Source organism: Callithrix jacchus, chromosome 7, assembly GCF_049354715.1.
Source record: "Callithrix jacchus isolate 240 chromosome 7, calJac240_pri, whole genome shotgun sequence".
NCBI lineage: Eukaryota > Metazoa > Chordata > Mammalia > Primates > Cebidae > Callithrix > Callithrix jacchus.
The window spans coordinates 155,972,427-155,989,559 of NC_133508.1; the positions used below are offsets into that span (position 1 = coordinate 155,972,427).

At 40.1% G+C, this 17,133-nt stretch overlaps 2 protein-coding genes across 11 annotated transcripts in view; one reads left to right on the forward strand and one right to left on the reverse strand.

Annotated features, from left to right (window-relative positions):
• The window catches only part of GDAP2 (ganglioside induced differentiation associated protein 2), a 73,765-nt gene extending 67,185 nt beyond the window's left edge, over nucleotides 1-6,580 (reverse strand). For 4 of the 9 annotated variants that reach the window (XR_013520370.1, XR_013520371.1, XM_035252602.3 and 1 more), the window contains exon 1: nucleotides 6,407-6,580. Coding sequence is in view for 1 of the 9 variants with exons in the window: in XM_035252602.3 (XP_035108493.1) it covers nucleotides 6,407-6,425 (19 nt within the window). In the remaining 8 variants the exon portion in view is untranslated. Of the gene's footprint in view, nucleotides 1-3,708; nucleotides 3,874-6,016; nucleotides 6,368-6,406 lie in introns of those variants that run through there. The other 5 variants (XM_035252605.3, XM_078332866.1, XM_078332865.1 and 2 more) reach the window with 5 other exon arrangements.
• Nucleotides 6,581-6,689: 109 nt separating this feature from the next.
• The window catches only part of WDR3 (WD repeat domain 3), a 31,897-nt gene continuing 21,453 nt past the window's right edge, over nucleotides 6,690-17,133 (forward strand). The window contains exons 1-5 of one of the 2 annotated variants that reach the window (XM_035252599.3): nucleotides 6,690-6,882; nucleotides 10,421-10,623; nucleotides 11,614-11,823; nucleotides 14,296-14,414; nucleotides 16,309-16,387. In XM_035252599.3, coding sequence (XP_035108490.3) covers nucleotides 10,453-10,623; nucleotides 11,614-11,823; nucleotides 14,296-14,414; nucleotides 16,309-16,387 — 579 coding nt within the window. In that variant the 5' untranslated portion in view covers nucleotides 6,690-6,882; nucleotides 10,421-10,452. The remainder of the gene's footprint in view (nucleotides 6,883-10,420; nucleotides 10,624-11,613; nucleotides 11,824-14,295; nucleotides 14,415-16,308; nucleotides 16,388-17,133) is intronic. The other variant, XM_035252598.3, reaches the window with a different exon arrangement.

Genomic DNA, 17,133 nt, shown 5'->3' on the forward strand with positions numbered 1-17,133 from the left:
GAGAAGGTCTGCTAAGAAAGGAAGGCAAACCAGGGAAGTGTGGTAGCCTAAAAACCAAGTGAAGAAAACATTTCAAGGAATACTTGAGATATCAGTTAAATGCTACTGAAAGGTTGAGAAACAGGGCTAAGAACTGATTAACGGGTTAATAAGCTGGAGGTTGTTGGTAACATGAAATACATAAGGGCAGATAGATGATCAGGGAAAGAAAGTTGGCATGTGAACTTTTTTCCCTCCAAATAAATGTGCAGTTTAATGAGCTATTATAAAGGAAACAACCAGCCAAGTCAGGAAATAGAATTGTGCAGGCCCCCAGAGATACCTCCATGTGATCTGTCATGATCTGAACCCCTCCCTGTCCCTAAGTAACTACTACCAGGACTTTTAACCACTTTCTCATATACTCATATAGCTTTTTCACCTCAGTGTGTATCCCCAGAAACCATAGTTTAATATCAGCAATTTAACACATTTCCATGTATATCTTATATCTCTTTTAATCTACAAGTCCCCCATCCAACCTTTCCTTTTTTGTAAAATTTATTTGCTGAAATGGTAGTGTCCACAGTCTGGATTTTGTTGATTGCATATTCATGCATGTTTCAATAAGTTTCTCTGTTATTTGAAAATTTCTTGTCAGTAGTCAGTTCTGCCAAGATTGTATGAGATGGTGTGTCTTTTATCAGGAGGCACATAATTTCAGATTCTCTCTTCTTTTCTTAGTTCTTTCTTTTTTTAACTTTTAGGTTCACGGGTACATGTGCAGGTTAGTTATATAGGTAGATTGCATGTCAAAGGGGTCTGGTATACAGATCATTACATATCCCAGGCAATAAGCCTGGGATCGTCTCCATATTCCCACCTTTCACCCTCAAGTAGGTCCCAGTGTCTATTGTTCCCTCCTTTGTGTCCATGTGTTCTCACTGCATAGCTCCCACTTATAAGTGAGACCATGCAGTAGGTGGTTTACTGTTCCTGCATTAGTTTGCTTAGGATAATGGCCTCCAGTTCCATCTATGTTGCTGCAAAGGACATGATCTCCTGAAATTTTTTGAGAAGTTTTTCAGTATGGTTCTAATGTTTTTTATCAAAGAGAACAAGCATGCCCTTCCATAATATGTTCCGTGATGTTTCCTGCTGAGAGACATGGGACTCTAATTGGAACAAAATATGGATCTAGTGTAATATGCTAATTTCTGAATCAACACTGTGGAACAGGAAATGGGATCATTTATATAACAATTTCAGAAAGGCCTTGTAGGGTATACAATGATAAATCTGTATGAGAAGACTATTCTTATTTGACACTAAATACACCTCTAAAATTACTTTGAAATAAAGAAACTAACTTTACCTAGAAGTTGGTGTTTAGTCCATCAAATTGGCCTTCCCACAAGTTTTGTTGATCTGTTCGTAAGTATTCAGACTTGAAATAGACAAGCTGAACAGAGGACAAGTGAAGACCATATTCATCTATCATCCTTAAATTGCCTCATGCTCAATGGAATGACACTTGGCACAAGTTCATAATTTCAAAAAATTATCTGCAGATTTTTTATGGCAATGACTCATACTGAAAGTTCTTAATTTAATTATAATCTTAAAAAAAAATCCATTAAACACAAACATAGTTTTCAGTTTCCAAACTTGAATGCCAACTTTCAGGACAAAATCGCTTTTTTAAGATAACTTTTCTTTCTGACTCTAAGTAATACATGCTTACAGAACATTTGAAAAATACCAAATTGGCTGGACACAGTGGCTCACACCTGCAATCTCAGCACTTTGGGAGGCTGAGCCGGGCAGATCACTTGAGCCTGGGAGTTTGAGACCAGCCTGGGCAACTTAGTTAGATCCCATCTATACAATACTACAAAAGATTAGCCAGGTGTGGTGGCATGCATCAGCAGTCTCAGCTACTGAGGTGGCTGAAGGAAAGAAAAGAAAGAATTTTGGTTTCTTCTTTTAAGGGGGAGGAAAAAATTCCTCAACTTTTGATGTAGTTACTACCTTTTTCTGTGATAGGTAAAATCACACTGACACAATTTTGAATCCAGCTTCTTTAGTATTTTAAGGTAACTATTTCCACATGCAATTATGCCGTGAGGTGGAGACAGCAGGGTTCAAGGTGGGAGTCTGGACTGTTGTCATAGGGTCAGAGTTTGGATCCAGGACCATCACTTAACAGTTGTGTTATCCTTGACTCTAAAGCAGTTTTTTTTTTTTTTTTTTTTTTTTAAGTTTCTAAAATAGGGGTAATTCTCCTAAGATTATTGTGAGCATTAAATGAGATAAGTAGTGTCAAAACTGCATGGGAGAGCAATTACCTTAACTTCTCTCCAATTCAAAATCATTCACTGTTTCCAACTTACAAGTGATTTGAGGGTATATTTCACACTTTTAAGCCTGCCAAATCACCTTAATTTAAGCAATTTCCTTCATTTGACCATTTCTCCTCATAAGAGAGTGTTATAACACAAATTCCCCTTTTACAATTTCATCTTGCTTTTTCCTTTCTCTCCATCCTCCTGTTCTCAGAAAAGTTCTCCTCCTTTATTTCTTCTGCTTCATTTCTTCTTCAGCATATTACACTCCTCTTTCTTTTCCTACTTAACTTTTTAAGGGTGATTTGTTTTGCAGCTCTGCTTCCTCTTCACACATTTGCTCAACCTGCTGCAGTTTGGCTTCCGCCCTATGGGCATGCTAAAACTGCTCTTCCAAAGGTCAGCGGTGACTTCCCAGACGTCAAATCTAAGAATTCATCCAACTTTATCCACGTTTATCGCTGACCATTTCCTTCTCAAAACTCTATTATCTTCTTGACAGCACACCCTGGTGGTTCTCCTATATCCCTGATCATACCTGGTCAGTAGAATCTGTTGGATCTTTTTCCCAGCTTTTAAGTAATTGTGACCCACAAGATATTGGATGTTAAATAAGTAAAAGTAATGCTCATAGCTCTTACTGTAGGACAAAATTAAATGGCATTTTATGGAAAGTGTCACAGTATTTAACAAAAGTTGAATTCTTTTTCAACTCCATCTCTAAACAGAAATGGATGTTTCTCAACAAAAAGAGGTTTGAATCCCCCGCTCCCCTAAACACACACACACCTTGGTAATAAGTAAATGGAGCCGCAAACCCAAACGAGGCAGGAAAACCTGATCCCTGAGAGAACAGTGGTTTTTAACATTCTCAACGTCACAGGCCCCTTTGAGAATCACATGAAAGATACAGATCCTTTCACTCCCCAAAACGTTTGTGTATGAGCTCATACAAGCAGATTTGTAAGTAAATTTCAGTTAAGAATCTCAGTGATGGAATGCAAACATGCTCAAGTGACAAAGAGAGGAGAAGATGGCTCCTCTACCCAGTAATTTATAGCCACAGCCAGAATTTTTGGCGACTTAAAGGAGAGCAAGACTGTCCACTGAAAATCCGCTGATCAGCTCTGTACTTTGAATAAGTTCATAAACAAACACTAAGCCCTAGTTTAAAAAAAAAAAAGTCTCTTGAAGCAAGATATTAATTTCCAAGGATTAAAAAGTCTATATGCGACAAACAGAAGATTCCATAATGAATCAGAAATACTTCATAGTCACATGATCTTCAGTACTTTAGTGAAGAGGACCTAAAGACAAAGATAACCCACTATGTATCCTTTATAATTCAAACAGTACAGTGTAAACAGCTCTCATTATACTATACCTTCTGTCTCCTTTTCCTGAAATCCTGTCATCTTATAGTTTAAGAAGTCCTTTAAATACTGCTTAATATGAGTAATTGGATTGGCTAGAGAGATCAGATTGTATTGTTCAAAACTGGGCAAAACTGCATAATATCTTGGATCACTGTCTCAAAAATCCTTTTCGTCTGAATAAAAAGAAAATGATATCGTTTAAGAGAGAAAAATGGTAACTTTTAACCTGTTTACCTTTCGAAATGCTTACATTGATCAGACCAGTCTGAATAACAACCGTACAAAGAGAGCTGCTGCGTGCACTTGACCACCATTAACTACCAGGTTTACCATTCTTTATGTCTTTGTATTTCAATATTTAACAGTTCAGAGTACATTATGTGTGTACATTACAAGTATGTTTGCACACCATACTTAAGACTCGTTTTATGCCATCATCCAACACCGTACTTAAGAATCATTTTATGCCATCAGAAAGAATGACATTTATATGGTTGGGCGGGGTGGCTCATGCCTGTAATGTCAGCACTTTGGGAGGCCGAGGTGAGTGGATCACCTGAGGTCAGGAGTTCAAGACCCGCCTGACCAACATGGTGAAACCTAGTCTCTACTGAAAATACAAAAATTAGCTGGCCATGCCTGTAATCCCAGCTACTCAGGAGGCTGAGGCAGGAGAGTCTCTTGAACCAGGGAGTTGGAAGCTGTAGTGAGCCAAGATCGCGCCACTGCACTCCAGCCTGGTGACAGAGTGAGACTCTGTCTCTTTAAAAAAAAAAAAAAAAAAAAAAAGGTGGGGAGGGATAGCCTGGGGAGAAATGCCAAATGAGGGTGAAGGGGAGAAGGAAAGAAAAGCACACTGCCATGTGTGTTCCTACGCAACTGTCTTGCATGCTCTGCTCATGTACCCCAAAACCTAAAATCCAATAAAAAATAAAAAAAAAAAAAGGCTCTTTAAAAAAAATTTTTTTTGATTGGAAGACTAACTGAAGTAGTCAAATACGTCAACAATAAATACAGCATAAGAACATTCCTAAGCTTGTCAATGGCCTGGGTCAAATTTAACATCACCATTCAAAAGCACCCAAAGAACATGTTCTAACAGTGAAGTAGTACTATCCCTTCATGTTGAATGAACTGCATTATGCTGTAATTGTTAAGTATTGACACACGGAGCATTCTGAAACTGAAATAAGGAGACAGAGTTACAACTTTGAAATACTGTATAAGGAATTTTATAAGATGCATTACCTTAGCACTCACAGTTACTCTGATACCAACTCTTATTAAAATCATTTTTTCCATCTGTGGTTGTCCCATCCCATAATATTTAATTATGTTAAGAAAAAATTTTAAGAAAAGGTAAAATCGTGACTCATTCAAATATAAAGCCAAACCCAAGTTCAATATTTTATTTAACTCAAAAGGGCACCAGGCAGAAGATAAAGCACATCCCACAGACACCTTAGAGCAGAATATCGAAATAAGTGTGTAAAAGGAAGCAAAACTTCCACTGAACCTCTGAGAGAATTTGCAGCAGTTGACAAAAATTATTCAGCTTTGATGTAAGTTATCTACAGTTTACATAACTGAAAAATAGCTTTTTTAGAATTAATAAAAGGGGTGTTATTAAGATAGAATCTAAACTGTGCCGTTTTCTACTGAAGCACACATTTTACCCCCATAATAATATAATGCACAACACCTGTCAGGGATATTAACCATACACACCCACTCAAATGCTCCCTTTCCCACCAAACTTCTTAAAATAATAGTTTGTGGTCACAATTTCTTCCCTTCTCATTCATCCAGTCCACAGCAATCTTGTTCCAAAACACCTACGGAGCTACAGCCGCCCAGTCTCATCACACGCATTCTTTGCTGTTGCCATTTTCTTGAAAACGGAAGATTAGCTGATCACGCCTTGAGCTCAAGAAACTCTAAAGAAAATCAGACAATGTAGGCCGAAGTCGAATTTCTAGGCTGGCTGCAGACAACTTGTTCAAGAAGCGCTGGCAGGATCTTCTTTTGTGCTGCTATGTTAGCTTTAAGTCTGCACAGCTCTAGATATCAGAACTCATTTCTAAACACTTCTATGCAGCCCAAGAATAAAAGTAGCAGAACTGCAAGAGAGAAAAGCGAATTCCCCACCTGGTGACAGAGCCCTGAAGTCTCGGTCAGCAAACAAGGAGTCAGCCCCGGTCACTTCCCCTCAAGCGGCCAGAGAGCGGAAACACGAAGCCAGGCCAGTGTCCCTCTAAGGACTGCGGGAACCCAGGCAACGCACCATGCTGGGCTCAGCGTCTACCCACCCCTTACCTGGGGTGCTCTCGGTTCCGGGAATGTCCAGTCCACAGGAGCGGCAACAGGGACTTGTCTTTGGGGCTACAACCAGCCAGGGCTCCCGCCTCCCCTATTTCACCTGCACCCTAGGGCGCGCGCCTCCTCGGCTGGAGCACCTCTGTCCCTAGTGCCTGCTGACTGCCTACCCTTTCACTTCTCGTCGACACGGCGACCCCGACAACGCTCGGCAAGAACCTAACCAACAGGCGAGGAAGTGGCGCCAGGCTCATTCTTCCGGAGAAGCGACAGAACTAACCCTCAGCCCGCACTCCGGGCCAGGGCCGAGTGCGGTGCGCCCAGGGCCGCGCCCCCGGCCCTCTCCGCCCCGCCTTCCCTCCCCCTCCCGGCCTCCGTCCCGCCTCTCACAGCACTCTGGCGGTCCCATCCGGTCGGCGGGCGGGACGGATCAAGCTCCTGGTAGAAGGCGGCCGAGCGACATCTCCGGCGACCCTCAGCAGGAGCGCGCCGGGTAGGGCGAGGCAAAGTCCCTGGAGGCTGGAGTGACCAGCTACAAATGCTCTGGGCTACGAAACACCGGCTTCCGCTCCCGGCCAGAGCTCACCAATCAGCGCCCGGCTTTTTCCGTCATTTCCTCCTAAGAGGGCAAATGGAACGTCTGGCGGAAGAGGCTTCCGGAACGGACCCGGAAGGGGCAGGTCTCGTGGGGTCCAATCGCCTGGGAGCCTCGTGGAAGCTGAGGTGAGTCCTGGAGGTGCACGGCGGGGTCTGAGAGCCTTTCTCTGCGGTTTGGCCTTTGAAGAATCTGGCTGAGGCATTCGTGATGTCGGCAGCAGCCGAGGCGGGCATATTTAGGGCCGGTTGCTAGGGTTGGGGGAACTCAGGTGACTACGGGCGTCCCCACAGCAGTACTTGGAAGCCCCTTGGCTACTCGGCGCGGGTGGCGGGTGGCGGGGGCTGAGCAGAACTGCCTGACCGTGCGTGTGCACGAGCTTGCCCGAGGGTGATCTGACCGTGAGTTCGGTGTCTGGAACCCTCCGTCACCCTGTCCTGACCGAAGACGCGTTTTGGAATGTGTGTCAAGTCTGTCCAGGCCTTCAGTGCATCACTGAAACATCGTTTTGGGGGCTGTGGGTTAGTAAGCGGAGGTGATGGGGTCTCAGTCTACACGAAGGTTTCGTGGTGAGCTGTTGGAAAGGAGGCGAGAGCTGTGCACGTGGAACAAACTGAACAGTGCGGGTCGTATGAGAGGTAGTTTAAATATCGAGGCGATGAAAAAAGGCTTCGAGAATTGGGTTTACTCCAAGGGAAGTGGGCTTCAGAGAATAACACTGATTAAAATAAGTAGGGGAGAAAATGCATGTTATTTTAAGTAGAACGAATAATGTGAAGACAACGAGGTCTCAGGACGAGGAAGGAAACTAGCCAGCCTGACAGGAAGGTTTATTCGAGAAATACGGAGGATAGATAGGATGAGTTTTTGGAAACTGGCAAACGATTTAGCCTTTTCAAGTCTTTGGGATAGGGAAAGCTCATGTGAAAAGGTTGCTCAGTAGTATTATAACTTTTAAATGAAAACAGTGAAAAACATGGAGGCGGAGGTGCTAGGTGAAAAATCAGTGCAGTAACCCGTGATAAAGAGCTGGAACTGAAAGTACTGGAGAAAAAGGGATCCTGTTTCAGAGTAATAATAAGGCGGAGTTGACTAACTAAAGAGGCAAAAAGAAGCGGTTTAGCATAGTGGTTAAAAGCAGAAATTTTGAAATTAGACTGGCTGGATTGGGATCTGGCTTTGGCAATTAGCTGCTAAATGACTTTGGGTTAGCAGTTTACCATCTCTGGGTCTGAGTTACTTGTCTGTAAAATAGAGATAGAAAGAGTGACCTCCCTTGCAGTGTTATTGTGGAGAATTGGTTTATTTATTTTTAGAGACAGAGTCTCACTGTCACCCAGACTGGAGTGCGTGATCATAGGTCACTGCAACCTTGAACTTCTGGATTCAAGGGATCTTTCTGCCTCAGCCTCCTGAGTTTGCCACCATGCCTGCTTAATTTTTTCAAAAAGTATTTTGTAGAGATAGGGTCTTGCTGTGTTTCCCATGTTGGTCTGAAACTCTTGACTCAAGCCATCAGCCTGCCTCAGCCTCCCAAAATGATGGCATTACAGGCATAAGCCACCACACCAGGTCCTTATGGGTATTTTTTATAGTTATATTTACAGTGAGAGGCTTTTCTAAGTGCTTTGCATATATTAGCTCATTTCATTAATTGCTGTATGTAATTAAATGATTGCATATGTTTACTGAGTTATATACATTTAATGTTATCAGTTATTGTAGCATAAGCACTCTGTAAGTCTTGGCTGCTATATTATTATTTTTTCTTTTTATTTTGTTTTTTGAGACAGAGTCTTGCTCCATTGTCAGGCGCCAGGCTGGAGTGCAGTGGCGCAATCTCGGCTCACCGCAACCTCTGCCTCCTGGGTTCAGGCAATTCTGCCTCAGTCTCCCACGTAGCTGGGACTACAGGAGCGTGCACCGTGCCCAGCTAATTTTTGTATTTTAGTAGAGACGGGGTTTCACCATGTTGTCCAGGATGGTCTTGATCTCTTGACCTCATGATTTGCCTGCCTCGGCCTCCCAAGGAATATTTTTTGAATCATTAATTCAAAGGTTATTAAGTGTTTTTGAGCCCAAGTAGGTAGGAAAATTGTGTCGTTGTGTCAGACAAAAAGAGAGAAGTACCAGAAGTGAGGTAGGCTTGGTTATAGACATGTTAAATGTGAAACTATAAGGTATCAAATGGAGATGTTCAGTAAATATTTGAAACTCTATAATTAGTATTCATGTAAGTGGACAGGACTGGAAATAGACAGATGGGAGTCCCTGGACCTACTCATGCTATATGTATTCTCCAAGGAAAATACTATAGAAGGAGGTGGTAGATGGCCAAAGACAAACATGAACAACTACAGCGTCTGGAGGAATAAGAGGAATTGGGAAACAATTCACATTCCATTTGAAACAATTAATCAAATGGTCTAGGCTAAGAACATTATCACTATGTTAATATTATCTTTCCTTAGAGAGTTGGCATTCAAAATTTTTTTGTTAAAGTAGACTAAAACAGCATTTGATAATTAGAAAGACCCTGTAGAGTTATACCAGCCAACCACCAAAGAAGCAAACAACAGCAAAAAGAAACAGCTCCTCATAAAAGGCTGTAACTTCTTTATTTTTGTGTGTTTTAAGTTGCATGGGTGTTTTGGAGGCTACTTTTTACTCTTCCATGTAAAGAACAACAGGACTGATTTGTTATATCCTTGATTCGCCTCTTGTCCCTTTTATCCATAACCAGTATTTTCAGCGAATTTAATAAATGTGCAGAAATAATGGCATCTTTCCAAAAATACTGTGCCAAGTTGCTCAGCCATTTTCTGTGCCAAGGGTAAGTGGCTGCTCTGATTTGAAATGGAGGACAGACTTTCATGGACTAGAACAGTAGTTCTCAAAGTTTGGTCCAGGAACCGCAACAGCAGCATCACTTGGAAACTTGTTAGAAATGAAAAATCTAGGCCCTGCCCCAGACTTATGAAATCAGAAACAGGTACTGGCAGAAGAGATGAGATGGTATTTCCTAGCAATGTTGTTATAAGCCCTCTAGGTGATTTAGGGATTTTGCCTTATTAACAGTATATTTCCAGTGTCTAGAACGGTGCCTAAATGGTAGGTTCTCAATAAATGTTCATTGAAAAATATGTTCAGTTTCAGGCTACCAATCTCTGTGTAAAAGCTTTGATGCCATTTGAATGGGCAGAAGTGAATTAGCTTAGTTGCATTGAGTCTATAGTGTCAGCTATGCATGAGGTAGGCATGACAATGAGACTAATTTGGAAGTTAAGGAATGAGGGATTATACTGAGTCCATGTGAATAAAGAGTGAAGATGTCCAGGTGTTTTACGTCAGTGATTTATTCAGAGTAAGTAAGTATTAAGAAGTCACAAGTTACATGCTTTTAATGACATGATAAACAGTTGGTGTTGTTCAAACGTGGTGGTTAATGCTTGTAATCCCAGCACTTTGGAGGGCTGTGGTGGCTGGATCACTTGAGGTCAGGAGTTTGGGACCAGCCTGGCCAATATGGTGAAACCCCATCACTACAAAAAAAAAAAAAAAAAAAAAAAAATTAGACAAGTGTGGTGGTGCATGCCTGTAGTCCCAGCTACTTGGGAGGCTGAGGCAGGTGAATCACTTAAACCTGGGAGGTAGAGTCTGCCGTGAGCCGAGATCCCGTCACTGCACTCCAGCCTAGGCAACAGTGTGAGACTCTGTCTCAAAAAAAAAAAAAAAAAAGAGTTGGTGTTTACGAACCTAGTAAAACCAAGGCACCCAAGGGACTGAGTTTTCTTTGTTTATATGCACAGATTGCCTCAGCTGTGGTATCAGACATCATAACATGGGGCTCACCAAGCAGTACCTGCGCTATGTTGCTAGTGCAGTCTTTGGCCTGATTGGCAGCCAAAAAGGTAATATTGTCTTTGTGACACTTCGTGGTGAGAAAGGACGCTATGTGGCAGTGCCAGCTTGTGAACACGTTTTCATCTGGGACTTAAGGAAAGGAGAGAAGGTGAGCCCAAATGACCAGTTTGATACTGACTTATCCGTACTTGAGGGTAGAGAGGTGGGAGCGGTTGGGGAGCTTTGATTTATTTATCATGGCCTTTTCTGTGTGCGTGCCCTTAGAACAGGAATCTTTTCCCTTTGGGTCTAGCTAACCAAGCATCAAGTTCCTTTGTGTTCTTCTCCACTAAATTCTGAAAACCGCAATGAAAAAGGAGCTTATTCCTTAGATGTCTATTTGTTGGAATATTTACAGGTCATTATTTGTAGGAATTATTTATTCCTGACGTATTCTCTACCAATTCTATTTTTCAAGTTCGACTTACGCATATAACTGATGATAAAATATTAGCCATGTAAGAGGAACGTTACTCTATGTTGGCAGAATCTTTTTCTAATGTGGGTAAGGCCCAAATCTTGTTGAACTAGACTTTAATGCTTTGTATGACTGAATTCCCTAAGCCTACCACTTTTGCCAAACCAAATATAGGCATTTTGATATTGTTCATTTATTTTGTGATTCCCAAGAGGTTAATACTTCAGTTCTTGTTGCCACCCAGAGTCCTTTGTGGTTAAAACCCCCATAGTACTCTGTTGCCTTGCATATTATTTTCCTACAAAATGGGTCTCACTGAGTTAAAGGAAGGATGGGTTTATAACCCTTTATTGAAAATCACTTAGCGTTGTTCTAGGATTAACACTTAGATTAAAGGGATTACATTTATTTTATTGCCTAGGGAATGTTTGTATGTATTACACCAATGTAGAGCTTTGGAGGAAATAAGCCTTTTCTTAAATATCTCATTGTCTAGTACAGATAATAATGTCTATATTAAAAATGGATTGATTGAAATGGATTGTGGAGTCTCATGTTTATTCATAAGAGTAATTGGGAATTATTGGTGCTCTGAGTTTGACTGTGCCTAAGTATTCCTATGCATTTCCCTTGATTTCAAGTTTAACTCTTCTCCATTGTTTTTAACTTTTGTGATTTCAGATTCTTATCCTTCAGGGGCTTAAACAAGAAGTTACCTGCTTGTGCCCCTCCCCAGATGGGCTACACTTAGCTGTTGGGTATGATGATGGGTCCATCCGAATCTTCAGTCTCCTGAGTGGGGAAGGAAATGTGACCTTCAATGGTCACAAAGCAGGGATCACTACCTTGAAGTATGATCAGCTAGGAGGCAGACTGGCATCTGGGTCCAAGGTGAGCCTTTGAATCAGCCCAGACTTTGGTATGTTAAAGGAACTTAAGGCTCATGCTGAAGCAAGTCGTTGACAAAAGTTGTCAGGTAAAACAATGGGCTGTCAATGTTCAAAGCAGTATAATGGTAGAAATAGAGTGAGGGGGATGGGTGTGAACTGGGAGGTTCATTTTGCTTCCTTTTGTTCATTTTATCATAGTCTCCGATAAAAGCCTATTAAGTGTAGGAACAAGATGAAGAGAGCCATGATAACTATGACTGTGGAAAAAACAGTAACAAAGAAAGGAAACAAAGACTGAAAGAGAAGAGACAATAGAATAACTATTTGCCATTGACTTCTGTAAAATCAGTAGATTTCCTGTCTCAAAAGTCATGAGTTAGAAAATATAAAAGATTCCATTCACAATAGATTAAGTAACAGACATAAAAATACTGTGAAACTTTACTGAAGAATAGAAGACTTTGTAGAGATATAATCCTTGTTCTTGAATGGGAAAACAAGGTATTGAAAAGATGCTGGTGTTTTATAATTGGTTTATATAGCTAAAGCTATGTTTAAATAGATAACATGTTTATATATAGACATAGATATATTTAAATAGATATCTTAAGGGTTTTAGTTGGTACTTAGAACTTGTCCTAATATGGAAAAGCGAAGGAATTGGAAACACCAAAATCTGAGGAGAAAAGAATAATAAAACGGGGGTTTTAGATAGTAAAATGTAGTATAAACCCATAATTTAAGAGGCATCATATTGATACATCAGTGCAAGTATCAATGCAAAATAAATTACTGCAACCAAATGGAAATCTCAGAAACACATCCACAGTTACATTCCTAATTAGCATATTTTAAAGATGACATTTTTAATAAGCAGAAAAATGATGAATTGCTTATAAAACAATCCTTAGACAATTGTCTATTTGGGGGAAAATTTTAAATTAAGTCTTTGCCTCATACTATATACCAAAATGAATCAAAGATTAAAGACATAACTATTAAAAAATAGCATTTTAAAGTAAACTAGAAAATATGTAAGTAAATATCTAATAGCAAGCTAGAAAAGAACTTACAGTGTGTTAGCCAAAGAAATAAATTAAAAAGGAAACTGTTGGTAGATTGGAATACTTGAAACATTTGTACATTAAAAACAAGACAAAGGGCCGGGCGCAGTGGCTCACGCCTGTAATCCCAGCACTTTGGGAGGCCAAGGCGGGTGGATCACGAGGTCAAGAGATCGAGACCATCCTGGTCAACATGGTGAAACCCCATCTCTACTAAAAATACAAAAATTAGCTGGGCATGGTGGCACGTGCCTGTAATCCCAGCTACTCAGGAGGCTGAGGCAGGAGAATTGCCTGAACCCAGGAGGCGGAGGTTGCGGTGAGCCGAGATCGCGCCATTGCACTCCAGCCTGGGTAACGAGAGCGAAACTCCATCTCAAAAAAAAAAAAAACAATTCAAAGGACATTGAAAAAGGTAAAGTATTTAACATTTTCAATATAAAAAGATAGGATTAGTGTCATTCATTTAGTAATAACTTACAGTCAAGTAAGAGGTGACACCTGAAGAATGATAGACAGAAGACATGAATTGGCAATTCAAAAGAGATACTGGTGGCCAATAATCACTATAAAGCATGTAAACTATGTCTCATATTCATAAATGTAAATTAAAATAAATATTAAGACATTTTTTACTTACGAGATTGGTAGTAGATTTTGAGAAAACTGGTAATATAGTTAAGTGAATGGGGAACAGGCCTTGTCATACATATCCCTGATGGTTCTATAGATTTACCCAACCTGGAGATCATTTTGATGGCATAAATCCAAAACTTTTAAAATAAACATATCATATAACCCAAGAACTTTTCAGTTTAGTTATTTCTAGTCAGAGATATGTACAAAGATTTGTATATAAGAATGTTCATTTCTGCATATTTATAACAGCAGAAAGTTGGAAACTGACTAAATGTCTAAAACAGAAAAAATTTTAAATAAGTTACGGTATCGCTTTAGAATTGATTATTATGTGAGCATTAAAAATGTAAACACTCTGGAATAACCTGGAAAAATGGAAATAATATTTAATCAAAAAAGAAAAGGTTATAAAATGATGTGAATAGCATGAGCTCAGTTTTCTAATAGGAAAATAACAACCTGAATTATACATAAAAACTAGAGCAGTAACAATATCTGGGGATTATTTCTGGGAGGTGGGAATAAGGCTGGTGTTTATTCCTTTCTTCGTGCTCTCCAATCTGAATTATACATAAAGACTAGAGCAGTAACAATATCTGGGGATTATTTCTGGGAGGTGGGAATAAGGCTGGTGTTTATTCCTTTTTCATGCTCTCCAGATTTTCTGCAAGGACTGTGTATTGCCTGTGTAATAATTAAGTCCAATTGTTTGTCAAGTTAGGTCATATATGGTAAAGAGAATTACTTGTCTTCTGTATTGCTTGATTTAGGACACAGATATTATTGTATGGGATGTAATCAATGAAAGTGGCCTCTACCGTCTAAAGGGGCACAAGGACGCCATCACACAAGCGTTGTTTCTACGAGAAAAGAACCTGCTAGTTACTAGGTAAAGACATAATGGTTTAGTTTCAAATTCTTTTCTAGGAAGAGAGAATTTGCTTTATTCCTTACTCATTTCTTGCATGAGCACTGTGCTCATGCTTATAAGTTAGTTTCCTCTCCTTTCTTTTGCTTTTCTTCTTTCTGCTTCTTCTAAGTAGTATCGTAGAGCTATCCAAAGTTATATCATTTAAAAAAATCACTTTTCTAATTTGTCATTCTTTTCTTTTAATATCAGCTTTTCCATGTTTCTTAACCTTTTGAAACTCATTATAGAATCAGCTTTGTCTACATTCTAGATCTCTAGAAAGCCAGGAAAGCAGAATATGGAGCAGAGGGAAGATGTGAATACCAGGTGTTAAATTCAGCTTACCTTTTGAGGAGAGATGTGCTGTACTTCATAGGCCTTCTGAATACCTGTTAGGTTGAACCGTTTGAAATTTTTATTTGTATACATAAAAAATGATTAAACATCAGCAATTTTATATGGTTCAACCTAATAATGAATAATATTCCTAAAGAATGGCCACCTATGAAAGGCTGGGATCTCAAGATTTGCCAGACATTAATTAGAGGAGTCATAGTAATGATTCAGAAAAAGCTGTGAGCACTAAAATTGTTTTACCAATGGTGGATTTGTTTCTGTGGGATAGGATACAGGTAAATTAGTATCTTGTTCAGATAACACAGATTCTGTAAGAGAATGATCCTATAGTTCTAATAGAAAATATGTATTTACAGCTTAGGGAATTTAAGAAAAAGAAATAACACTGTAAGGTGGGGTTATACGGGATGGACTTCCTTTTTTTCTTTTTTTGAGACGGAGTTTCGCTCTTGTTACCCAGGCTGGAGTGCAATGGCGCAATCTCGGCTCACCGCAACCTCAGTTCAGGCAATTCTCCTGCCTCAGCCTCCTGAGTAGCTGGGATTACAGGCACGCGCCACCATGCCCAGCTAATTTTTGTATTTTTAGTAGAGACGGGGTTTCACCGTGTTGACCAGGATGGTCTTGATCTGTTGACCTCGTGATCCACCCGCCTCGGCCTCCCAAAGTGCTGGGATTTACAGGCGTGAGCCACCGTGCCCGGACCGGGATGGACTCTCCAAATCAGGTTTTTGAGGTGTTTTTTTTTTTTTTCTTATTTCCAGTTTCCTCATGAGGGAGGATTATATAGATGCGTATAGTGAGGAGGTAGGGAAGAGGTGTTTGAGCAGGAGTAGTAGAGGCCATTGACTAGGAGGGATTTTATTTAGGGGATTAAGAACCAATAAATGGGAAATTTTAAGAATGCTGCTAAAGAGGCTAGTTTTGATTCTCCAGGGAACATTGAACCTCGTGCAAATATTAAAAATTAAGGTTATCTGACAGTTGCACATTAGATGGGAAGAGAGAACAACAATGGACAAAGAGACCAGATGAGAAGCTGTTAAAATCCAGGTAGTAGGACTTAAATTCAGATTAGTGTATAGAAATGGACTAGAAGGAGTTAATACTTAGAAACTTCACAGAGGAGGCATCTTCAGGACAAGAGACTAGCTGGACAGGAAAACAAGGGAGTAGGAGAGGTCTAAGATGTTTCCATGGTGGACTGAGAGAAGGCCAGGGCTGTGATGATAGAAACGGTAGGAGCAAGGCATGATGGATCAAGTTCTGCATTCTTTGGTATTCTGCATCCAAAGTCATTCTTGTGCTTATAGGTGGAAGATTTTATTTTCTGCACCGGAATAATTATAAGGAAAGTTAGGATTCTTTGCTTTTCAAAACAAAGATCCGAGAGAAAAGGAGCTTTAGACATTACTGAAGTATATGTTCCTTTTAAAGCAACAGTGAGCTATAAATCTCTCTATTGGTTGAATGAGGTTTCCTAATCAGGATTTTTTTTTCCCATTTTCTCTTTTAGTGGGAAAGATACCGTGGTGAAATGGTGGGACCTTGATACCCAGCACTGCTTTAAAACAATGGTTGGCCACCGGACTGAGGTACGTGTAGGGTCATGGGTGTGGGGAAATAATGGCAAGGCAAAAGGGAAAAGATGATTATCTTCTCCTCCTCTTTGAAGGCTCTTTGTTTTTACTGCACACAACAATCGTCATTTGCTGTCTTGAGAGACAGTGAGGTTGGTTTGATGGAAGCAGTGCCAGCCACTGGAGCAGATACTGTAAAAACTGGCCTTGGATGGTGTTTAATTCCTGAGTTTCCTCATTTCTAAATAATAAGTGTCCACTTTTATGAATGTAGGGCAGCTGAATGATACTATGTGTGTAGCACCTCGCTTACTGGCAGGCAAGCAGTGCTGGTAGCTGTTACAATAGTTACTTGGACACAGATCTCTTCAGTTGAGTTCAGGGACGGTTTTATACATCTTTGCATCCTCAGTGCTTCCTTCATATCAGGCATTCAGGAAGGTAATACCTAGAATTAATGACAAGAACATTAAATTCCTTGTTGATTTGTAACAGTACTGTTATTTTCATTATTTAATTTCTGGATAGTTGAAGCTGAAAGTTACGGAATGGACATTAATGGGGCACCTTTTATTTGCTATACGCTGCTGAAAGCAAAGAAATAAAAGACTTAAAATTATCATTTGAGTGGATTCTAGTTAAGATTTATACTAAACAGCCATTATCTTAATTTGATTATAGGAGGTAAGAGAGAAACTCCCTGTATCACAAAACTGGCCTGTTTCACCACAGGCCAGTTTATTCTCTGTAAAAGTGAGATT